Raw genomic sequence first — 25,604 nt, forward strand, 5'->3', positions numbered from 1 at the left:
AATCGGCAAAATTGTGAAAGGATCGAATCATGAGACAAAGCATATAATCCCGGTCCCAGTCAGTGTCCATTGTGACGTGTTCTCATTTCATTGTGAAGAATTCAAAAAACCCTTTTAGGATCTCATCATGATCTCATATCATGAAAATGGTACTTCACTACTTTTTGGTCAACGTCATCCTTATTGTAGCCAAATTGTGTCCAAACAACTGACACTGAACTCTTTTTGAGTGCAAGCTGCTCACGTTGTACTGACAGTGTTTGAGTTTTCCTCCATGACACTTCTGTTCAGAGATCTTTCAAGACCTGCCTAATCCAACCACAGTCAGATATTGATGGCATTTTCTACGTGTGCTGATTAAGTTATGCTCATAGTCAGATTTTTTGAGATGCATGTAAACCTGCTGGGCTTGAAGCCTTAACACGCCAAAGGTGACACGAAGAATTGCAAAATTGCGAAAAATTTGGAGGCTCCGCAGCTATTGTCCTCCAAACGATGTCTTTGTAATCATTGTCTTTGTAGTTGTTATGTCTTTTGTCACAAAGAACCGGGTGCTGGGACACAAAAACAATCAATATTGAATATTTTGGTATGTGACTTGTCAACAATGAGCGTTTTGATTAGTAAGATGTGTACTCGTCGCAAGCAAAACTTTGAAAATTGACCTATGTCCGAAAAAATGAAAGCCGCAATTTTGCTCAGGAAAAGAACGTTGCTTGTGTAAAAGCTTGCATTGAAAAAACAGTAGGTTTGTAAAAAAAAATGTGCAAAATGTTAACGCGAAAAATATGCATCTGGTGTGCAAAGGCTTTTAGTCAGCACAAGATCAGACTTAAATGCACTTTAACAGCTCGTTTGGACTGAGATCAGACTGAGCTTAGCTTGATTGACACACCAAAGTTATGAAATTGCTATCAGTCTGCACTTGGACTCAGCAGGTCTTGGTACGCCTGTGGGTTTAGATAGAAGAGGAAGTAGATGATCATGATGAATAGGTTCACTGTGCTCATACAGTCTCCAACACAACAAACAAACACCATGGCACATACTGACATGAATACATAAAGAGCTACATCTGCATCCATCACGGCCATCTTTGTTAGAATGCTTCTTCCTCGTCAGGTGAACAGGAGCTCGTACACAGCTTTGATTATCAAACAAGGACACAGCGTGACATGCCATGCTGTGTGAAGCAGACTCGATGGAACAGTGTCGCGTGGTTACTCTTCTCGTTACTTCTTCTTTTTTCTGGTTTTCTGTCAGCCTTGATTATTTTTTGATTAATCACCCTACAACACATGCTCATCAGCAGACTTTTTTTATGGTGTGTAGCAGCAGCAGGAAGCTTTCCGAGTGTGTGATCAGGTGAAAATGATGAACTGGAGTACAGTAGTTATCCTGTTTACACTGGGAGCAGCTCTCTTTGATTCTGATCTCAGGGTTACTGAAGTTCATCAGAGTTTCTGACTTGGATTTGGACGCTTTCAGGTTTTGACTCTGACATCTAACAATGTCTAAATTCCAAAGTCAAACTAAAGATTTTTATCGTAGATCTTTCTAATAGACTTTATGTTATAACACAGCTTATTCTGATCTCGTCGCGTTTGTGAACTTTTTTTAAATTTTGAACTTTAAATCATCAAAACAAAAAAGAAAGATATCAAAAGTTGGCAAAATGCAACCAGGAAATAATTGTCCTTTCATTTTTCTTTGATATAGAAGATGAAAATGTTTGTTGATGAGTCTCCTGTCTCTTCTTGTGTGGACTGATTGTGGTTTTCTTTCCACAGAGCTCTACAGCTACACCGAGGAGCCAGAGTTCGCTCTGAACAGAGACTACTTTGAGGAGGACTTCAGGAGCCATGGTGGGTTTGTCACTCTGCGTGTGTGTGAGAGAGAGATAAGACATTTATTGTGTGTTTTCCAGGTGATCTAAACACATCGTGGAGATGTGTTTATATCACCTGAAGGATACAAAGAGTGTTTTTTCTACCGATGCACAGAGGAGGTGAGAAAGTGATGGTCTGTAAGAGTCTTTGAGACACTCAGAGGTCACAGGAGTCCTCTTCCTCAGCCTGGATCTGCCGCCTGTTGTTGCTCCTGTTTATCGCAGACTTTACAGGCTCTGACAGTGAGAGTGTGTGAGGCTGCAGCTGACTGACAGAGCAGCACAGAGTCCTTTCATGCTGCAGCTAAGTGCTCGATAACAGCCTGTGTGAGCACGAGGTGAAGGTCTCCTCCAGAGCAAACGCTCCATGAAAGCTGTTTGAAAGGGAACTGAAGGCTGATGAATTAAAGCATGAAGGAAAGGTGTTTCATCTGCTTATTAATACAGTATTTACCTGTAACAGACTCTTGGTGCCTGGATCCCAGACCCTTAACCTTTGCTTCTTAATGTGGTCTTTCTGCATCCCCATGACAGGAACACCTGACAGATTTCACCTGCTTCAGCAGAGAAGCCTTTGAAAAGAGCAAACTGCTGAAGGTTTCAGGGTGCCTGCTTTTGAAGCTGAGGGGGGCGCTACGTTAGAGCATGTCAGAGATTATGTTAGAGGAAATCAGTGCTGACCACAGGATGAGTCATCTTTTAATTAGTGCAAGAGTATAACTCATGACACATTTTTTTTTACTAAACAGCTGATGCTCTGATAAACTCCCCATCAACGTGTAGCACAGCTACCTGTCTCTGTGTGTCTGTGTGATCGCTGTCAGAGGAGATCTCCTGCAGCACCTTTGGGTCAAACCAACTATGGGAGAGGGGTGGATCTTTTTTGAGTTTTGATATAAGGCACAAGTGCAGGACTTGATCTGAATCAGAAAAATATTATAGATTTGTATTTGTTTTGTATTTGTATTTGTTTATTATTTCGTGGACAGTCCTCTTTAATGTACTGTACAAAGTAAAAGAGGCAGCTTTAGCCTTTGCGGCTAATTTCCAGCTGTAGTCCCCAGCCAGTTGTCAAAAGGCAACCTTAAAAAAAATTACAATACAATAAAATGCATTAAATTTATGATAACATCAAGCCCAAACAAAAAAGAGTAGACACAACATATTACACACGGATCAAGCAGACACACAATGCATATCAAATCAGTTCATCCAACAGATATAAAAGTGCCAGTTGCCCCCAACACAATAAATGTACAGGACAAGTACGCAAGTTCAGGCCTGGTTATGACAACAATTCTGGTTTTCCAGTAGCCAAGCTTTAAGCTGTTTAATGTATTGTGCTTGGAACTGAGTTCCAGGTGTGAGATGCATGGACAGAAAAAGTGGTTTGACTATGGGCACTTTTTCTATCACAGGACAGGACCACGCTTAGAGTTGAGAGACAAGTCAGGAGAACAGGGAGAGGAGGGGCTAAAAAGTGGGGTTTCCCTCCCATATCAGGGGTGTTAACAGGTCTGTTTAAAAAAATGAATTTTATGTTTGAGACAAACTGACAAAGACCCACACTAAAGACAATTTCTCCATTATTTAAGTTTAAGATAGTTATCGTTTTTCTATAAAGACTCTTTTTTATTTTTATTTCAGATAATGGAAATGTTTTCGTTAGCTGTAACAACCCTGACATGGAAACACATGCATGTCTGTTGTTAGACTCAGTTTTTAATTAAAAATCATTTTTGTTATGTCTTATTTTAAAATTATACAAAAGAAACAGTCTTTTTGGTATAGCTAGTGCTAGAAGCAGAGAAACTTCAAATTCACAGTAAAATGTTAGTGAATATCAAAACTCAAGTTACTGTTAATCATTACTTCATAGGAAACTATAGTATGCCAATTACAACAACTGTTCATCAGCATGCATGCTCATGTTACACCCCCCGGCCAAAAATAAATAAATAAATAAATTAAAAATAAAATAAAATAAATAAATAAATAAATAAATAAATAAATAAATAAAATAAAAATGAATGAATAAATAAATAAATAAATAAATAAATAAATAAATAAATAAAGAAAGAAAGAAAGAAAGAAAGAAATAGATAAAAAAATAAAAATAAAAAAGAACCTTTCAAGAGCTCTGTCCTTAAAGCTGAGACTTGTGATGCTGATGCTTTCTGGGTAGGAAGCAGGGACAGTGCAGCCATCTGCATCAAGCTGGAGCCTAAAACGCTCTAAAGCTCTAATACCTGGATGTAAACAGTCACAGCTGACAGATATCATCCAGGAAGATTGTCACTTCTGAGGACCAGGTGCAGATCTGGTGCTGTGTCACAGCAGAGTGTTTTGATCAGTTTACAGACAGACTCAGGGATTTCTACAACATATTAAAACACATTAAAATCTGCACATCTTTCTAGTCTGGTCTCCATGTCTGGCTGTTTCTGATTTGCAGGTCAGAAACATGAGTGATACATTTTCTGTTCTTCTTTCTAATGTGAAGTTCAAGCTGTGGTCAGAGGGAACTTGAACTACAGTCAAAGACCTGTTGAGGTAAATTCAATCCATGCATTTAGCTCTTAAATTCATTTCTATCATTAGTCTGATTTGAAAAATATATCAGTCAAAGTTTTTTCATGGTGTTTGTGAACCTCACGCTCAAACCTTTGCGGGAAACGTGTTAAAACCAGTTCAGCTCCGTCGTCTCACCTCTGCTCTGCTTCACATGGAGCTGCTATTCACCGAGCACCTGTCTGAGGCAGAGCTGACCCAGCACATCAAAGCTCTGCTCTTTAAAGCCCTTCAGAGAATGAATATCCCCTCAGACACAGAGGGAGGAGGCGACCCTCACCGTGTGAGGTACGGCGCAGCAACATGAGTTATTGTTGATTCAAGAAGAGAGCGTGCTGGATACACCGTTTCTCCTCCTTGACAGGGTTCAGTCTAGTGTTTTCATCCATGACTGAGGGGCTGTTGCACACATTATAAAGAACTGAAACACTTCTTCATACAAGCTCCGTCCTCCTCATCTGTCCTCCTCATCCGTCCTCTCGTCTCCACGCTGAGAGCTGATGAACAGCAGGATCAGAGGAGAGCCGCTCTGCCTGCTGTTTGAAAGAGACGGAGCACTGAGCTGCCTCTTTACATCACAGCCTTTCATTAGAGGATCTGTGTGTGTGTGTGTGTGTGTGTGTGTGTGTATGTGTATGTGTGTGTGTCAAAGCCGCTGACATTTTGCGTCATGGTTATTTTTCTCTGCCGTCCCTCTGCAGCTGTCTCACTGTGATTATGACAAAGAGTCTAATTTCAGCTCCTCTCAGAGAAAAGCTGACTTTTTGGGGACAGATCTATAATTACAAAGTATGATTTAAGCAGACAGGGCTGGGCAGAGACTGCAGATCATCATGAGGCTCAGTCTAAGAACAGAGGACTAGCAGTGAGAGGAGAAGCAGCATGCACTTTCTTTAATCCTGAATCATTTTTGCAGCTTTTCAACCTGCAACCGCAAAATAAAGATGTCACAGACATTTCTCAACATAGCTCATGGACTTGTAGAGTCTGGCTGGGTCTGTAACAGACTCATCATCAGCCTTAAATCACCTGAGATAACTCCTGACCCTGCCCTCTTTAAGATTTAGGAATCACTAAGTTAACCCCTCCAACGTGTAAACCAGGAGGATTCAGGAGTTACAGATGGAGAGGAGCACATGAGGACATAGCTGTACATTTCCTCAGATAACAGGATTTCATCCTTTGTCTCCTCGTCCTTCAGGAGAATAATTTCATTACAGCCAATGCTCATTTTCTGGAGGTCAAACAAGGGCACTAACCAGGAGGGAATCATTTGAAACCACTTCGTCATCGTTAAGTGAGGTAACGACGTGTTATAAAACCTACTGTTCTGCTCTTCCTGCAGCTCGAGGCAGGAGGTGGATCGAGCTGTCGGTGGAGGAGCAGAGGACCTACGTGATGAGGCTGCTGGACGCGCTGGAGGTGACGGACAGAGACAAGAGGCTGAAGGTGGCGAGGGCCATCCTCTACCTGGCTCAGGGTGTGTGGGAAGAAAACATTACGCTCAGCAAATATCAGTTCAAAAAGTGGAAAAAAAAGCTGTCCAACTTTCTGCCATCAGACGTTAACACACTGTTCTGCCTCAGGAGTGTTCGATGAGTGCGACACAGAGGTGGACGTGCTCCACTGGTCCAGACACAACGTCTTTCTGCTCTACGACATGGGCATCTTCACAGCCCTGCTGGAGCTGCTGAGCATGGAGATCGAGTAAGTGAGACTCACTGAGGAGGTGGGAATGTGGTCCTCACATCTAAAAGTCTGATTCACAAACTGGGCTGATAAATGTCAAAGTCTTTTTAGTTCGTTTCCAAGGTCAGGGTTTTTCACCCTCCCTGCTCTCTTCCTCTCTCTGTCTGTCCTCTGCTGGTGGCTGAGTTCAAAAACAAAAAATATCTCTATGTATATGACTCATTTTAAATGCTAACAGAAAGTACTGTTTTTACCACAGTGTCAACAGGCAGGACTCTCTCTCTGGACTGGTTTGATGGGTGTGTGGGGTCTGGTTGTTTGTGGAAACACTCTGCTCTCTATCAAAGTTGTTCTGAGGTTTGGACCAATCAGAATCAAGTATTCAGCACAGCCAGGAAATAAATAATTAAAACCAACCTTTACTCAGACTCAAACAGTTCTGAATCATCACCATTGACCAGGTTTGTTGAATAGTGTTAAAGGTTCAGTGCGTAGAAATTAGAATTTTAGCAACTACAGCGTTCAGATTTCAGAATGAGTCCATCTGTTTCTAAACCATCCCATCACTCAGTGACTCTCAGCCTTTACTGATCAAACAGGATCCTGAAGATGGCCTCATTTATTCTGATTAGTATGTTGATGGCGTTGATGCTGAGGGACATGTCTCATATCTGGAGAAACAACAGGCAGAAAGCTCCATGACAGACACATCACCCTCTGATAGCTCCTGTTCTGTTTGACAGAGTTAGCCTTCAACAATGAAGCACAAACACACCTCTGACTGTCAGAGAAAAAAGAAAACTCTAAGAGAAACGCTGACGTTTGTTAGACTGTACCATAAACAATAAACAATGACGTTTACAACCAATAAATATTGCTATGGAAACGTTCTTCAACAGTACGTTGAACCTTTACCTGTGGAGCAGAAAACAGCAAACTTCAGCGTTGTCCTTCAGACCAAACTTTTTCATCGATGACTCCCAACTTGGAAACTCTACACCCATGTTTAATCTCCCTTTAGTCGTTGTCTGTCCCAATTTCTCTTCATTTCTTCCTGATCTTTCTGGACCAAAATCTGATGTGTAGATCTGATTTACACTCAGGTGATGTATGTTTGTGATTCTCCATCAGAAAATACTCTCAATGCCAATTCTTTCCTAAAAAAACTACAAAATACACTCTATCTGCTTCTTCTTCTTCTTCTTCTTCTTCTTCTTCTTCTTCTTCTTCTTCTTCTTCTTCTTCTTCTTCTTCCTCTTCAACAACAACCTCCCCATCGCTTCTTCTTTACCTGACTACCAGGTAGATTTCAGGACTGGTAGCCAGGCTCGTACTAAAAACTGCATTTCGCTCTTTCGGTCCCCCAAAATCTGCCCTAAACAAACATGGCTGATCATTATGTCTGCCTTTGTGAACAGGACCCACACTATTGTAAATATGAAAAGCTATTTTCTGACCTAATAAAAAGAAAAAAAAGTTTTATGGGGATGATTGTTAACTTATTTTAAGATACTTCACATACAAATATGAAAATTAAATCTCATTTCCAGCGTTTGTCTTCCGTAACTTCTACACACTGCACGTTTAAAGAAAAGGATAAAACTCATGAAGAGGTGCAAAACAGGTCTTCATGAGTTTTAGAGATGTGTTGTGAAATTCAGGAAGGCAGGCGCTATTTTGATGTAGTATTTAAAGAAACTTTAAAATTAAAGCCAAAATCACGTTTTCTGTAGAAAAAGGTTGACATGGAGTTCTTGTTTCTGAAACTTCTCAGATTAAAGCCCTTAAAGGCATTAAAGATCCACTTACTCAGAGCAACCTCTCATTTTTGCAGCCCTGGCTCTTAAACACTCAGTCTTTCTGAATCCTCTCTGCACGTCTGAGGATGTTTGTAGGAAACAAAGGAAAAGAGAAAGAGCAGGAGAGCAGGAAACAACAAAACCTCCATTGAGGATTTGGTCGAGCCAGAGATCCTTCAAGGCGTTTATGTTTCTGCTGGTGCCAGCCTGTGGTGGGATGTGGAGCTTCTGTGTGGTTATGTAAGCTGCTCTGAGGCATCGTGGCACAGCCTGAACCATCGCCATGCTGCACGGCAGAGCAAAGGAAAACAAACACACACACATACACACAGTGCTCTGCAGGTCTGCATGAAGCCTGAGAAATGAGACTCAGGTTGTGTGTCCTCACTGTAAAGTTTACATGTCTCATATTATCTGTTGGATGTTTGCACAGACGGCTTTTCTTCCAATGAAAGAAGCTAATTTCCTGGTGTCTTTGTGTTTTCAGCAACAGCCAGGCGTGCAGCAGTGCAGTGAGGAAGCCGGCCATCTCTCTGGCAGACAGCACAGAGCTCAGGTGAGCACAGTGACTAATCCAGCACATCATGAACACTCAGGTACCCTCTGATCCTGTAGTCTGGCTCTCAGATTGTCCTCTGTCCTCCTGTTGTTCTGGTCTGTTCACAGTCACACATCTTTAATTTCCCTCCATTTCCATTCATTGTTCTTTAATCTGAATGGAATTAATTATCCCCTCCACACACACTCACACACACTAACGTTCACATCTGCACCGAGGCTCATTGGGGCGCCCCCGTGTTGAGAGTAATAAATAATTACAGCCCAGAGGAGCACGTCTGTACATAATTGGAGCCTAAATTGAAAGTCACTGCAGTGGTTGTGAACAAAAGGAGAAGCTAAATGAGGAAAAGAGCGCCTGGCTCACATCAATTATTTATGAATGGGTGATACATTATCCTCACAGAGAGCAGAAATCACTTCCTCCTGCACAGATTGTATGAAACCCTCGTCTGCTGCTCACACTTATCTTTGATCGCTGCTCATTGTTTCCTCTGGTGTTACCGTCCTCTTCCTCGCAGACCTTTCACGCTGTAATTCAGTGTTAAAATACGGTCTGTTTGTTTTCTGTGCAGAGTCCTGCTGAGCATCATGTACCTGATGGTGGAGACCATCAGGGTCCAAACAGAGGACGACCGGCCCGAGTGGAGAGCAGCCAGAGAGGCCTTTCAGAGCGAGCTGGGTGGGTTTGAAGCTGAGTGATTCATACAAACAGGGCTTGACATTGGCACACACCAACCTGCCAAATAAAGGTGAATTCCAGCTGTGGTGGGTAACACTGCCACTCCCACTAGCCACTTTGACAGGTTGAATTATTTAATTTTTTTATTGTATCTGAAATACTAAACCAATATCAATATGAGACTATGACACTACAACTCCCAGGAGCACACAGTGTTTGCTCATTGGTCCATCTGCAAAGTCTCCTGCTGACGTAACTGCTGACAGGAGCTCAGACTACATCTCCAGCCTCTGGCTTGGACACCCTGACAGCTCCCGATGTTTAGCGCCTGATAACATGATTTAAAAGTTCACTGTTTTTACTCTCTGTTTTAAAGAGATTCCAAGATCTGAGTCACAAGCTAGTGTCAAAACTGCTGTAACTTTTCAAAGTTAGGGCTTGATCTGATGGTGCTAATTTAAGCTCACGCTGCACCGATCTCACCAGCAATACTCACTTAGAGCAGAGGAGGAGAGAAACTAGTCACAGGCATGAGAAGCTGTAGGAACAATATTTAAACCTCATACTATACAAACACTTATCAAAGTTATATGTAAAAAGTTTACTCTGCAAATTCTGTAAACAAACTAAATAATTCTAAATAAATGAAACTTATGGTCCAGTGTGACTTATATATGTTGTTTTCCTCTTCATGACACATTTTTTGACTGATATGACTTAAAAAAATGTCTGATTACGGAGTGACTTATAGTCCAAAACGCCCAGTAGTAACTCTATTACTGAATCATTGTTGTAAATAAATATTTAAGCAGACAGTGTTTTTGATAGATTTTTACAGTTTAGTTTTTATCTTTTCAATTAATCTTCTTCTTTCACCACTTTCATTAAATGCAATAATAAACTCCTCCTTTTATCACTTTGTCTCAACTGACTGCATATTTTTATATTAAAGGAGCCCAACCGTTTCAAAACAGGACACCTGATAATGACCTGTGGAGTAAAACATTTATGTCGTCTTGATTTGAGTGTAAACAGGGGTCATTTACATTTGAAAAGGTTGTAAATCTAGCTAGACTAAACTTTAGCATGTCATCATCAGCTTTAATCACATTGAACATAATTATCCAACAACAAAATTGTAGCTGGTGAAAATGCTGAGTGGCTAGTAACTGGAAAACAACTAGCCACAGCGGCTGGTGAGCAAAAAAGTTAATGTCAAGCCCTGCATACAAAATACAGAATGGATATGTAGTATCATGTGTTCATTTCCCCTTTGACGTGACCTTTGACCTCTCAGGCTCACCTCTGTATAACGGGGAGCCCTTCGCTCTGCTCCTCTTCACCATGGTGACGAAATTCTGCAGCATGAACGCTCCACACTTCCCCATGAAGAAGGTTCTGCTGCTGCTGTGGAAAACTATCCTGGTGAGAACAACATGAGCCCTCTTGAGCATCTAAAGCTTCCCTAGAGTTAATTTTTGGTTGAAGCTATGGTCTACGATCTGAATCCCAGTTTGGCTGATGAGACACATTTGAAAAATGAAGCCTCACTCACCCCTCCCCTCCGTGTTCCAAGATCCCGCCCCCCAGCTCGTGTCGCCCTCTTCGTCTCCTAACAACACGCCCCCTACGACAGAGCAAGAAGCCAGCCGGCAGAAAATGTAACAAACAAGACAGTCACCCTCCTTGTAACACACAGTGGTAGCTTTTTCAATTGGACAGGCACGATCAAAACCATGAATTAGCCGGCGAAGCAGGTCTGGCGTTGCCACTACCAGCTGATGAGAGCAGAGCCGACTGTGGACGAGGCTATACCTTTCTCGGCGTGTCTTCACCAGCTCAGTTTACAATGCTAAAGATGTGTGACTAACTTGTGCTAAAATCTATTGACAGAGTTATTCAGCTGACATCTCCCACTGTGGTAAATAAAGTCATTACCTGTTCAACAGAAACTCAGCTGTCTCTGCGTCAGTCTTCAGTCCCAAATCCCTCTGCAGCTTTTTCCACCGGTCGTACATTTCTCCAATATTCAGTCTCCATGGCACCTGTATCCCTCATAATTCTTCCTTGCTTCAGCCTTTTCCTTGAAACTTTTTCGTTTTCTTCCCTTCCCTGTGGAGGGTAACAGTCACAACTTCCTGGTTTCGGTCTTCTCTGGCTCCATGACGCTTCCGTAGCTGAGCAGTTAGCTGAAGTGAGAGGGGTAGTGGGGAAGGACGAGGTGGGACCATGGGCATGACGGTGCGAAGCGAGGGAGACAGGGGATCGGATGGACTCACGGACCAATCTGAACCGCGCACGCCATGCGCGGTTCGGATTGGTCAACTAGTCTGCAGCTTTGGAGCGGATTTACTGAATGGATTTTTTTCATTCTTTTTGGTCTTTTTATATTGTGTAGATTGGACCATAGAACCATAACAGCCCTATAAACTGTGTTATTAAGATGTACAAAGCTTCTAAATCGTACACCATAGCTTTAATGCATTCTGTTCATCAATCTTGTGAATCCCTCTTCGTCCTCTAGTTCACGTTGGGCGGCTTTGAGGAGCTCCAGCAGATGAAGGTTCGTGGTCGGGAGCGTCTAAACCTCCCTCCTCTCCCTGAGGACAGCATCAAGGTGGTTCGAGCCATGAGAGCCGCCTCGCCCCCGGCCTCAGCCATGGAGCTCATCGAGCAGCAGCAGCAGCAGAAGAGAGGACGCCGCAGCCGCAGGGTACTGACCCCGCCCCCAATGCTCACACAAACACACACTCTCACACACACTCACACATTCAAAGCTGTCTTTAATTTTTACTACGACTAATTCTGTCATGACTCAACGTTTCTCCTCCTGCAGCTCACCCTCTAACTCAGGTCTCTCCTGTAGCTCTCATCGCTGGCTCTCTGCTGTAAGTCAGGGACCCCAGAGATGAACCTGGTGCTGGTCCGGCTTTGACGGTCCAAAGCTGGGTGTTTTTACTAAAGCTGTAGACTGGAAAGGCTTTCTCTCTAACTGGCCTCTGGTGTCTCATTGCCCCTCTTCCTTGTGTCCCCACAGAGTGCCTTTGTTGATAGCTTGGAAGGAGACAGTCCCTTTCCCAAGAAGCAGGTCTTTACCCACAAATTCCCTCTTTTACCTTCTGCATTTTCTCTCTGCATCCAGCTGGACTTAGAGCACTCCTCCCCCTCCTCCTCAAACCTTTTCTCTCTTTCTCCTCTTTTCTCCTCCTGTGAAATAACCTCACCAAATCATGTCAACATGCACTAAAACCAAGACCGTCAGAAACCATCCACGGGCTTTTAAAGCAGGCCCGATCATTTCTTATTAAAGGAACAGTTCAACATTTGCGAAACACACTCTCACCCCAAGGTAGCTAAGAATTAAAACACTGTGTTTGGATCTGAATGCTTTATATAAAGCTACTGCTAGCTTAGCTTAGCATAAAACTCAGAGCTGGAGGAAACAGCTGAGGCTATATGTTAGCTACTTCCTGGAACCAGGCCTCAGCTTGAGCGTTGACGTCCTGATGTCCAGTCGACTGTTGGTCAGTTTCTTAATGTCAATAAACTCAGGGAAAAAAACAACTGCTTTTCCAAAATGTGGAACTGTTCCTTTAATTTAAGCATTTTTACAGCATGTTTCTTCTTCTCTGTTTGATATATTTTCACTTTTCTTTCTTCTTTTCCCATTTTTTTCTTTTCATATTAATCCATAATAAAACTAAACCTCTCTTCACATGTTCTAATGATCTTAGTTCACCTTTAAAGGCCCTGTGAGGACTTTGTAAGTGATCTGAAATACTGAACAGATAGTCTGCTCACCTTCTGGACACCAAACTACACTACAAACAGAGTCGGATTGTTGCTGCCTTTCAAACTACAAATAAATACATTACCTCGCTGTAGGGCTGAGAGATTATGGCAAAAGTCAAGAACAAAATTACTTCTACCTCAATTTCAGTTGAGTCAGCATTGTTCCACTCTAAACTCAGTTTATTCTGTAAATATTTGTAAGATTTTGAAACAAGTAATGAACATGCACAGATAATTAAGGATTATTTATTGAAGCAATGGAATTGAAAACACCTATCAGCGAGAATGGAAATGTTTTGAGAAAAAAAAATCCTTCTGAAAGAGAAAATAAAAAACTTGCATTTCTTGCGGCAGAATGATAATTTTAATTCTGTGGTTTTAATGTAAAAAAGAACTTTGACTTTATAAAAAAGGTATTTCACCACTTTTTGGTCGATGTCATCCTTCTTGTAGCCAGAGTGTGTCCCAACGGCTGACAGTGAATTCCTTTAAGGGCGCAGCGCCGTCCCCCAGTGGAGAGTACGGCCAGCGGTCACACTACTCCAATATGAACCAGACTTAAGGCACATGCATTACCTGCCTGCGTCATCGTATATTAACACAAAGCGTGATCTGATCAGAGTCAGCACAATGAGACACAGAGAGCACTGCTACAACTTTAGAGACTTTTTGGCTGATGTTACGTTGTTTTGGTCTGACACAGCCCTCTAACACTCGCTTTGTTTAAAATGAGGAGCAGTAGCAACCATGGATACACCATGGATCATACCTCATGTCCACGTGGTTGTGCTCGTGCATGAAGTGAAGCACGCTGAAGCTCACCTCTCCGAGGTGTTCCAAAGAGGAAAAATGAACCATGCTCAAGCATGGCACGCTTGCAGTCTCATTGGCCAAATGAACTGGTCTTTAGGTTTGAAGTGTTCTTAAGCACGGTACGGTTTGCCAGTGTGACCACATCCTTTGGTACAAGCTGCTTGGCTCGGTGTTTAAGTTTTCCTCTATGATGCTTCTGCGCCGAGTCCTGCTGAATCCAACTGATGGAAATTGCATTACCTTATGAGTGTCGATCAAGCTGTGCTCAGTCTGTTCTCAGTCTGACTAATCTGTTTACATACTTCTTATTAGTCTGATCTCGTGCTGACTGAGCTCATAGTCTGATTTCTTAATCTGTATCTAAACATACTGTGTGTAGCAGACTGGATGGGAAAGTGTCACATGGCTTTTATTACTAATTGCCCAACCCTACCATGTCGCTTTGCATCCTGGGAAAATTTGTCTAGAACAAATTAAAGTGAAAAAGAAGATCTGCTCTCCAAAACAAATGCACACCTTGGTGAAAGACTTGTGTCTTTACCACACTGGGTGATGGTGCTCATGGGAAATGGAGTCAATGCCAAACAGAAAGTCCTCACAGAGACTTTAATGTTCAGTTTTCTTTTCCTCCTCATTCTTCCATCTTTTTCCTCCTTTCTCCACCTGGATTCCTGTCCATCCTCTCCATCCACTAACACCACTCTGTCCTCTTCTTCTACTCCTCCTCCTCTCTCCTCCTCCTCTGTCCACTGTCAGTAGGGGGCGGGGCTTGAGAGACAGGGCTGACTTGCTGGCTGTTGTCATTGGCACTGGAGCGGTCACTCTCCACAGTCCCATAAAGACGGTCACCCCAGGCTTCGCCTGTAGCAGCACCCCCCACTCCCCCTGTAGTTTTCATCACATTGCTGCCGGGCCTGCTCTGTAGACTCTGGACTAGGGGTCAAATTCCTTAAAATGCATTCATTGAGGAGGCGGATGAGATCTTGGTGAAGGTGTTTTCTGCTCCTTAGGTTTGGGTCTCAGTGGATCTCTCTCTTAAATGGATGGCATTGAAAGCAGTTGTCCCCTAACCCTGATGGAAAGACTCAAGCTTTATCTCCCACACAGCAGCGAATGGCTTCCTCATAGAGAATGGCTCTGAACACAGTCTCACCTCTCCTCCTCTCCCCCTCCCTCCCTCCCTCTCCCACCATACACTCACTAAACTCCTCACGTAGTCCAGCTGTAGAAGTAGCCTTGGCGCACCATACATCGACTGCACCGGCTCGACTAATGTTCTGACTCATGCCTGATGCTTGCACTACTGCTCCAGTCATTCATCAGAGAACTCAGATACTCTGCCTGCTGATGTGTGAATGTGTGTTCTGCACTGCAGTTGAATGAATTTTAAAAGAAATGGATAATGAAAAAGTGTTGCTTGCAAATGTTGAGATGTTGTGGTAAGTTCAATCTGTCATGATCTTGCTCGTGGTTGCTGTGAAGAGATGTCATTTCTCTGCCTTTTTGATCATGTAGTTTTCCTTCCAGGGTTTGGTCACGTTGAAAATGTGTCAGGAATTAATACAACAAAAAAAGAGTATTAGGAAGAGGGATGTGCATTTTGATGCTTAAGATGAGGCTACAGCTAAAGTTTGTTAGCTTAACGTTTGACAAATGATAAAAACAGTTAAAAAAGAAAAAGATAAGTGTGTTTAAAATTAAAAGTATTTGGATCCTGTGCCAAAAAAACATTCTAAAGATTTAAATTATTTTTAATTTTCCTGTCCATTAATATAAACCTATACAGGCTCACAGTCAGGATCTATCCAATTGTTGCTATTTAGCCTTAACAGGGAACTGTACAATTTTCAGCTATTTCCTGTGAACAAATTGAAAAAGAACAACTTCTGTATGTAATGTTTCCAGCTGTTTTCTACAATTTCATTACAAAATGTCCCTTTTAATGGTTATTACAGTCTCTAAATGATTCATCCCCCTGACTAGAATCACTCAAACGTGGACAGATGAAGCACGGCAGTGCCTAGGGATGGGTACCTTTCACATTTGAAATGATACGGTACCAATGCCTGGTACCTGGCAATCAGTACCAGTACTCAACGGTACCAATTTTTGGTACTTTCTTGTGTTTATGTGGTAAAAAATATCAATTTGATTAATAATAAATATACTTTTCAATCTAGCATATTCATTCTTCTATATATAACCTTGAAATGCTGTGTTCATGTCCAGCATGGAAAATCACCTACTCTTCCACTTCCTCACAGTCACAAGGTTGCATTCAGGCATCTTAACATGGTACCTTTTGATTTAACATGAATTGGTACCCAGTACTTTTAACAGAATTTGGTTGGTACCTACAAAAGTACCTAATTCGGTACCCATCCCTAGCGGTGCCCCTGTGGAGAACATGTCATCTGTAAGGAAGCTGAAGCCCAGACCCCCAACAGGACAATGATCCAAAATAGACCTCAAAGTCCACCTAGGCTCAGTCTCAGAAGAAGTCTTGGAATATTCTACATTGACCTGATAAGGCCCAATCCCAATTGTCACTCTTTCACCCCCCCTTTGTCTTACCCCTTTGTCTAACCCCTCCCCTTGGCCCTCTGCTTCGGGACCAAGGGGAAGAGAACAAGATGCCACTTGATCCCGTCTTTGTCATTTTTACAAAGTGATGATGAACTGATGTCAGATCAGGGCGACAAATTCACAGCAAATTTACTTTACTCCAATGTACTACATTACATGAGTGATGAGACAGCTAAGCTATGAAAAGCTAACATTAGAGAATTCAGGTGTAGCAATTATTAGCTGTAGCTGTTGCTTTAGCAGCACTAGCTAGATCGTTATAAAAAGCAATTTTAAAATACAACCAACAAATCAAAACATGGCTGATATTTACCTGGGGTAGAAAAGGATTAGAAATCTGATCTGAAAAAAATATCCTTGCCATAGGAAAATTTGTCATACCCCTTGATTTCAAGTGAGGTCCTGGTTTGTCTTCAATTCAAGGGCTGTGTAGCTCTACACCTTCACCTTATGGGCAACTGGGACACCCCTCCATAAGACTTGCAAAACCAAGGGCTAGGGTAGAATGGGGATTGGCCCCTAGACTCCAGAAAAGGTCGGTGATGAAATTTGAAGATGGCGGGTTCCAATCCCAAGATTATGAGTAAACATTAGGATCATTGTTAATAAAGAAACAAACGCTGACAGATGCTGGTCCCTGTCTGTGCATCAGGTCTGCAGCAGATCAGAACAGCTGAAGGGTTAGATTTTAGAGACCGGAATATTCATTAAAAAGGGATACTCGTTGATAAAATTTCAGAAAAGACTTGCAAATATAAGTTACGTCAAGCTAGTTAAACTGATCTTGTTTGAAATATTTTTTGCAAACACCTGAAATTTTTGAACATTTGCAAATAAACCTTAAAGTAGTTTACAATTAGGGCAGAAACATATTGTTTTCAGCAGGAGTTAAAACTTGCAGCTCCCTTTCTTTTTGCCTGATTTAAAATACGAAACACGTCTACTAGCTGCAGCCTGCATGTCATTTATCGTGCATAACTCGCATTATTTTGCAGTAATAATCAGTAAAGCATCAAATTCTGCAGAACCCTGCAAGTTAGAGATGGAAACAAGTGTTCTGGATATTTATCTTTTGCAAATAAATGAAGGAGATGAACTAAATGTAGTTAGGAGAAATCAAGTTGATAGTGTTGACTGTTTCCTCAGGTAGGTTAAACATCACTGCTCATTATGAATGAGGGAGAAGAATGAAGAATGCATGTTATTAATGGCTGCATCAGTTAAACATGTTTTATATAGCAAATCTCCCTTAACGTATGCAGCATTTCAGATATTCATAAAATAATCTGTTCATGTGTTTTCCTCTGGGCGTCAGCACAGCAGTATATTTGTGCGTCATGTGTCTTGACGTGAGTGTTGGTCCCGGTGCAGCTGACAGCTCGTCCTCTGTCTCCCTCAGCCGCTGGTGAAGCAGGACAGCCTGGACACCTACAACGAGCGCGACCCTTTCAAGAACGACGACGCTCGAGACGAGGAGGAGGACCCCGAGGACACCGACAGCGGCATCGAGGGGGAGGTGGACCCTTTGGACCGCGATGTCATCATCCAACCGCCACCTCCCCCACCTCCTCTCAGACCCCCCACAGAGAGGGTTAACTTCCCCAAGGGCCTCCCGTGGGCCCCTAAAGTCAGGTTAGCTGCAGTGCTCTTTCCTAAACTCTGTTATTGAGTCAAATAAGCAGCTTTTAAACATAAAACACAATAATTAAAGCAAGTTTGCTGAAGAACAGGCACCTTTAATCATCCCAGGATGCACGTTCAGCCCTGACAACCAGAGGAGACTCTTTAAAGTGGAAACTGCATTTTAAACTGATACTTAAACTGATGCCTGTGTTAGTGCAAAGCTCTCAGCTCTTACTCCGCTGAATAAATCCTCCATATGAAGTTTGGCAGCCCGCCTCTTTGACCACTAAAGCAGAGAAAACCTCCCACCCACAGCCCGGACTTCACACCATTTGGCGTGCAGCTCGTGTCAGCTTTCCTCCCTGATTCTGCGCCACCGTTTTCAAACTTGGGACCAAATTAGAAAAACTCCCTCTCAGTTTTCTCGCCTCATTATTATCTCACAATAAGCTCTCCATCTGTGGATCTCAGAAAGAAGCATGTGTGTCCTCCCAGGGTGCTGCTGCCTCTGCTTCAGAGCCATGAATAATACATCTGAGGGAGGACATAAACACTTCACACAGAGCATCCATCACGTCCTTCCTTCAGTGGATCCATCATTAATGAGTCTGAATTAGAGAGCTGTAACGCAGCGTGCTGATAGAGTGTGTATCAGTAAGAGGCTGTGAACTCTTCACATACGGTGACGGATGAGATTTAAGAAAGCTGAGGCAGAGCTGCTCCTGAGCGTGTCTGCGTGGGCGTGAACACACATTAAAGTGCCTCCTCTAAAAATGTCTGCCTGCTAGCTTGTTGATCTGCAGAGTAACTGCAGCAGGTGTTGGTCATGAATCAGAGATCTAACTGCAGCGTGTCCGTGTGTTCACAGAGAGAAAGACATCGAGCACTTCCTGGAGACGAGTCGGAACAAGTTCATCGGGTTCACTCTGGGGAAGTAAGTGTTCACCTCAAATGATGTTATAAACTCACCTTTCCTGTATCAGTGAATGAGACTGTTCATTGTTTCGTAGTGACATAGAGACTCTGGTTGGCCTGCCGAGACCGATCCATGAGAGTGTCAAGACTCTTAAACAGGTGAGTGGAAACGTCTCCTTCTCTCAAGAACTCTCTGACTGTTTCTATTCGCAGGCTGTAAACTCAGAAAGCAGTGCATGAGGAAAATAAGGTTTCTATATTTCTAAATTATTCTTCTTTATGAAGACCACCCTGGAGGAGAAGACCGTGCAGAATTTAAGATGGTGCATTAAGTCCAAGTTGGGGCCTCAAACTCCAAGGTCTGCTCATAGCTCTGCTCCTCTAGAGGGCTGGCCAATCAGAGTGAAGGGATTTTGTGGAGACAGAGACAGCAGCTAAAACAAAGTGTTTCAGACACTTGTATTCACACCTGGATCATTTGGGGCAATTGTTCCCAAACAGTGAGTGCCCCCCAAAGTCTGTGTCATTTCAGCATATATGAACACATCAATCACACTTGGGACAAAACAAGCAGGTCCAGATCGCCAATATAGGTTAGTCTTGGCTCACTTCCATTTGAGCCCTGTAGCGTTCCTCTACAGTGAGAACAAAATTACCTCAGAAACTGACTCATAACTGTGGCTCACACTGTAGTAGTGGAGGAAGTACAGCGCTTGAATGCCAACTATTTGGTTAAAACAGTAGAAGAAGAAGCAGAAGAGCCCATCCTCCTAAGGTGGCATGTCTACATCTTACCAGGAGCATCAGCACACTATGTTCAGGGTGCTGTCTAGACTCTTGAAAAAATGTACAATGGGGAAAATAAGTATTGAACACATCAACTTTTTTCTCATCACATTTCTTTTCAAAGCTGCAATTCAAACAAAATTTCTACCAGACATTGGTATCAACTCAAATAATCTACACATGAAAAGAAATCTCAATGTTCAGGTCCATAAATAATGATTATGTGGAATTAAGTACGATAACACAGAAAAAAAGTATTGGACACACCATGGAAAGGCTGAATACTTTGGTAAGGAAATGCACCATACCACCTGAAATCTGTCAGTAATTATTACTTGAACTTCCAATCAGTGCAAACCAACATCAGCTGGGCTAGAGCAAATTGATGGTCCTATAAAAAAGGTAGTTTTTTCACCAAGCAGTTAAATACCACACACCTCATGATGGATAAAGGCAAAGAGCTCTCTGAAGACATTCACAACCTGATTGTTGCTCAGCATCAGAATGGAACTGGTTACAGGCTTAAATCAAAGCACCTGAATATTCCAGTTAGCACGGTTGGGGCCATTATTCACAAGTGGAAGAAGCACCGCCTTACCATCAACCGGCCACGCAAAGGAGCTCCTCGGAAGATTTCTGACCAGGGAATCAGAAAGATAGTCAGAAGAGTACTCAACGAGCCAAGGACCATCCTGAAAGTGCTCCAGAAAGACTTGGAGGCAGCAGGTACAATTGTTACAGAGAAAACAACAGGCAATGCTCTCCATCGCCATGGCCTCTATGGACGCTCAGCCTGCAAGACTCCATTCCTCAAGAAAAGGCATGTTGAAGCTGGTTTAAAGTTTGCTAAACAGCATCTGGACAAGTCTGTAGAATACTTGGAGAATGTTGTCTGGTCAGATGAGACTAAAACTGAACTTTTGGGCTGTCATACTACATACCATGTTTGGAGGAGAAATGGCACTGCACATCAGCCAAAAAACACTACACCAACAGTGAAGTTTGGAGGTGGAAGCATCATGGCATGGGGTTGTTTCTCATCTCATGGTGTTGGCAAACTTCATATAATTGACGGAGCAATGATTGGAGCCATGTATGGGGAAATTCTTGATCTGAATCTGCTGCCATCCACCAGGATGATGAAGATGAGACGTGGCTGGACCTTCCAGCAGGACAACCATCCAAAGCACACGGCAAAGTTGACTCTCAAATGGTTTCAGAAAAAGAAAATCAATCTGTTGGAATGGCCTAGTCAATCACCTGACTTAAATCCAATTGAGCTAAAGAAAAGGGTTCACCAGAGGGCACCAAAGAATATTCAAGATTTAAAGACAATCTGTGCAGAGAAATGGGGCAAAATCACACCTGAGCAGTGTGGGCCATTAGTTAAAACATACAAGAAGCTTCTGGAAGCTGTCATTGCAAACAAAGACTTCTCCACTAAGTATTAGATGAGTCTCAGTTTGCGTGTTCAGTACTTCTTTCCTGTGTTATCGAACTTAATTATTTGAGTTACTACCAATGTCTGGTAGAAATTTTGTTTGAATTGCATCTTTGGAAACAAGTGTCACCTCTTTCAGATTCTTCTTCCACATTCCTAAATCTTTTTTTTTCACGTCTTTTTCTGCGTTTATTGTGTCCACAGTGTTTTTCTGATCGATACCCTTTCACTGCTGACAGTGACCACCCACTTGAATCCATACCGTCTGTTCACACAAAGTGAAGTGTCATTACTCTGAAGAATCTGTTAGGATGACAGACCAGTTCACACTTCTTTAACAGCTTTGTTTTAATGTGAATACAACGATTTTTATTTTCTTCTTCAGCACAAATACATCTCCATCTCTGAAGTCCAGATGAAAAAGGAGGAGGAGCTGCAGCAGTGTCCTCTGACTCTGGTCAGTAAAACCACAACAACAGATTTTTAACACGTTATTTCCTTAATCATGATACTGTAACTTAACCAGAGCACAAACAAGACCAGCCTGTGCTTTACTCTCTGTGTCTGTGTCTGTCCTGCAGGGTGAGGAGGAGGTGGAGGAGACACCAGCAGAGATGCTTTACCTGGGCATGCTTCCCAACCTCTCCCAGTACGTGGTGAGTGTAACCCTTTACACACTCACTGTCTTTCCTTTTTACCTTCATCGACTCCATCCTAACCTGAAATGTGGATTGATTTATCTTCAAATCAACAAAAACACTCAGAAAACGCACACTTTCATTTGTAATTTGCTTCTGTCCATGTCACAGTCACATTTTACCTGCTGTACATCATAACACAGACCCTTCACCGTCCCCGTGTGTAACATTGCGCCTTGTTTCCTGTCAGATTGCTCTCCTGAAGCTGCTTCTGGCTGCAGCGCCGACCTCCAAAGCCAAAACAGACTCCATTAACATCCTGGCTGACGTGCTGCCTGAGGAGATGCCGTAAGTAGCTTCACGCAGAGCGATGAAGGCTGCGGGTGGAATAATAAGCAGCTTTCAGCGCCTTCCTCACCCTGAAAATTATAACTCAGGAGCATTTTCTGCTCGTTCCTTTTTGGTGTTTATCAGGGAGAAAAGTCTCCGCCTGTCATTTTTAGACAAACACTGTTTACTTTAAGTCTTCAGTACGTCCCAGTTTTCGACTATCTGACACATCAGAGAGCTGAAAGACTCTTCCCCTGTGGAGACGAGAGCAAAAACCATTCAGCTGAAAACATCCTCAGCTCTGTCTGACGTTTCTGTTCCTGAGTCTTTTCTTCAGATGATACTGTCATGAGAGCGATGTGAGCGTTAGTTTTTAAAGAGAGAGGACAGTCTGTATCCTCATGGTCACAGTTTTCTTTTGCTGAGACAAAGCTGTTTTTATTTGAGAGACTTTAAAGGGTGTGTGTTTACGTGACTGCGTGTGTATTCGTGTGTGTGTGTCTTGCAGAATCACAGTCCTTCAGAGCATGAAGCTGGGGATCGACGTGAACCGTCACAAGGAAATCATCGTCAAGGCCATCTCTGCTCTGCTGCTGCTTCTCCTTAAACACTTCAAACTCAACCACATTTATCAGGTCACACACACACACACACACACACACACACACACACACACACACACACACACACACACACACACACACACACACACACACACACACACACACACACACACACACACACACACTATAAACCATGCCCCTCCCCCTCTCTACCTCTTAAACCCTCCACCTGATTATCCAGTCATCCATTCCATTACTTTCCCGTGATCCTCCTCCCTACCCCCACCGTGTGCCTTCCATCACCCCCCACCTTCCACTCATGCACACATCTGACAACCTCTTCATACGATTAAAGAATAGATACACATATACAGTGTGCTTTATTAATCCTGAAGGTAAATTCAGAGTCACAGCAGCAAAAACAAGATAGTTTAAAGTGCAAAACATTAAAGAATATAGAAATAGAATAATATGTCCATCAGAGACGACAGCTTGTCCAGCATTCTCCAGCATTCTCCAGTCAGCCTCCACCTCCACAGGGTCCAGGACTGAGCTCGACTTTTCCTGTCCGCTCAGAGCAGGTGAAATCCTTTCAGTGTAGTGTTTGTGTCTGGTGTTAGCTCTGTTAGCCATAATGCTACTCTGCCCTCTGGTATTCCCTCTGTTGCTGGGTTAGCACTCGCTCATCCATCGTATTGGAAATAGATCTTACGTTCCCAATAACGATGGATTGAAGAACAGGTTGCTCACATCACAGCACCAGCATGTCGTCTTCACCTCCTTCTCTTCAGCTTGTGGAGAACACCTGCCCTAGCACCAGTTAGCATCATCATGCTACAGGCTGCTAACAGCTGAAGTCTAATGTATCAACAATGCAGCCAAGATCTCAGGACACTCACGAGTAAAATTAAAAAAAAGACCACTGCAAACGCAACTAGCTTGGTGTCAGTGACCAAAAATTAAGACATAGAAATAAGAATGACAGATTCTGAAAACAAAAAGAACCAAAAAGAGAAGAAGAAAAGGAGAAAAAATACAAAGAGAGAGCTGCTGCAAATAATCCATGTGTGGTCTTGTTTTCTGCAGCTGAGTAAAATTGTTGAAAATCAAGTCATTTTTATTTAGGAAAATCTTCAGACTCTCATTTGGACTACACCGACTCTTTGTGCTCATCATCAGCTCAAGTCCTCACGAGAGCCAGAAAGAGAAACCACATCACTGCTGCTTTGGCTTCTCTTCACTGGCCCCTGATGAACTTTAGAAATGATTTTAACATCTAAGTGTTGACTTTTAGATCAGTTTCTGGACTTGCACATGAGTGTATTTCTAATCTCTTCAGTCTGTACGTGCCCTGTTGTCTCCTGAGGACCTTTACTGTCAGAGCTCCCACGCTTTGGAACATCCTGCCTGAGGATATCAGACCAGCAGACTCTTTGTTCTCTTTTAAATCTTTTAAAAACACATTTTGCAGCATTCTTGTGCTGCACAGGAGATGTTTTCTGAGTGTTTTGACCTCTGAAATGCTGCTTTTATTCCTTCTTAGGCAGGATTTTTTATCCTTTTATATTAATTCTTATCTTTTTTTTTACATCCTTTGTTCTGATGGTGGGTTTGAGTATTTTGATAGATTTGATTGTCTTGTGTGATTTTCATGGTTTTCACCGTGTCCTCCCCACATTTCTTTTTCAGTTAAGTTTTATTTTATGATCACTTTGTGACCCTGTTTTGAAGACACCATGAATCATTATTGTTATTTGCTTCAAACCAGTGGCATTAGGTGTATTCTATATTACCATCAGGAGTCATTCTTTTACACTCTAATTATTGACAGAGTGCCCTCTGCTGCCACAAGTGAAGATTACATGTGGATCCACTGAGAAGTCAAAGTCTTTCACAATGTTTGACAGCCCTGCTATGAAACAGCCGCTCACAGTTTCTCTTAAAGATGAGTTTATTAAAAATATCCTGAACAAACTCAGAAATGTGAGCACATGACGGATTCAGATCCTGATTTTAATCTTACTAAAGCTTCTTGGATGAGATGAAGGATTCGTGTAGAAATCCCTCGGGTTCTTGCCCTTCACCCAAACAGAAAAATTCATCAATGATGAGGATTATCAACTACAGGATTATTTTTCTCCTCTATCTGTCTGTAACTCATGGAATTTCACCATCACTGTTTTTCAAGCCCACATCACCATCCATCAGTCTGTACTCTGTGAGTTCTCTGCCCCTTTGAGAAGTTCTTCATGGCAGAAAAAGAAGAATCAGGACTTAACTGAAGCTGTTTTTGTTGTCACGCTCCACTTTTAGCCGCTGCTCCGCTCTCAGACTCTCAGGCTCTCTAACTCTTCCTCTTCTCTTCCTCCTGCAGTTTGAGATCGTCTCCCAGCACCTGGTGTTTGCCAACTGTATCCCACTCATCCTCAAGTTCTTCAACCAGAACATCATGTCTTATATCAGTGCCAAGAACAGGTAGGATCCTCTTCTTTTACCCAGGACTCACACACGAGAAAAATCCCTTCTTGTTTTCCAGAAAGACAGGTTCTGTGTGGTGCAGCTGACAGAGGATTTTACAGTTTGTACCATGATGTATTGGCCTGCTTGGTCAGGATGACTGCATGAACGTTCATCAGTAGGTTTCCTGGTGTTTGCACAGATGGCAGCACAGCAGTAGTGCAGAGACAGGAGGTTCAGGTGTGAGGGAAAGAAAGGAGGTGATACGAGGTGAAAGACCTCAGTCTAAACTGTTTAAACCAGAGGTCTGAAATCTTCACATTGGAGCCATTTTCCCTCAGCTCACCTGGATTTAAGTTATTCTGGAGCCACAAAATGTTTTTCATCTTCACAATAAAGACAAAAGAAAGTGTATAAAACTCTAAACTTAGTAATAATCTAGTGATAATTAAACAATACGTTTCTTGTGTTTA

The 25,604-nt window shown here is 42.5% G+C and overlaps 1 protein-coding gene across 3 annotated transcripts in view; it reads left to right on the top strand.

Moving 5' to 3' along the window:
• strip2 (striatin interacting protein 2) overlaps nucleotides 1–25,604 on the top strand; it is a 44,314-nt gene that overhangs the window by 13,007 nt on the left and 5,703 nt on the right. For 2 of the 3 annotated variants that reach the window (XM_074697960.1, XM_074697962.1), the window contains exons 3-18: nucleotides 1,791–1,865; nucleotides 5,805–5,939; nucleotides 6,046–6,166; nucleotides 8,435–8,503; nucleotides 9,081–9,187; nucleotides 10,485–10,612; nucleotides 11,712–11,900; nucleotides 12,225–12,275; nucleotides 17,778–18,010; nucleotides 18,870–18,935; nucleotides 19,012–19,075; nucleotides 21,529–21,600; nucleotides 21,725–21,799; nucleotides 22,032–22,129; nucleotides 22,620–22,746; nucleotides 25,049–25,149. In XM_074697960.1, the coding sequence (XP_074554061.1) occupies nucleotides 1,791–1,865; nucleotides 5,805–5,939; nucleotides 6,046–6,166; nucleotides 8,435–8,503; nucleotides 9,081–9,187; nucleotides 10,485–10,612; nucleotides 11,712–11,900; nucleotides 12,225–12,275; nucleotides 17,778–18,010; nucleotides 18,870–18,935; nucleotides 19,012–19,075; nucleotides 21,529–21,600; nucleotides 21,725–21,799; nucleotides 22,032–22,129; nucleotides 22,620–22,746; nucleotides 25,049–25,149 (1,711 nt within the window). The remainder of the gene's footprint in view (nucleotides 1–1,790; nucleotides 1,866–5,804; nucleotides 5,940–6,045; nucleotides 6,167–8,434; nucleotides 8,504–9,080; nucleotides 9,188–10,484; nucleotides 10,613–11,711; nucleotides 11,901–12,224; nucleotides 12,276–17,777; nucleotides 18,011–18,869; nucleotides 18,936–19,011; nucleotides 19,076–21,528; nucleotides 21,601–21,724; nucleotides 21,800–22,031; nucleotides 22,130–22,619; nucleotides 22,747–25,048; nucleotides 25,150–25,604) is intronic. The other variant, XM_074697961.1, reaches the window with a different exon arrangement.

This window comes from Halichoeres trimaculatus, unplaced genomic scaffold, assembly GCF_033239565.1.
Source record: "Halichoeres trimaculatus isolate MK-OKI-2021-1 unplaced genomic scaffold, fHalTri1.1 fHalTri1_scaffold_21, whole genome shotgun sequence".
In the NCBI taxonomy this organism is placed as follows: domain Eukaryota; kingdom Metazoa; phylum Chordata; class Actinopteri; order Labriformes; family Labridae; genus Halichoeres; species Halichoeres trimaculatus.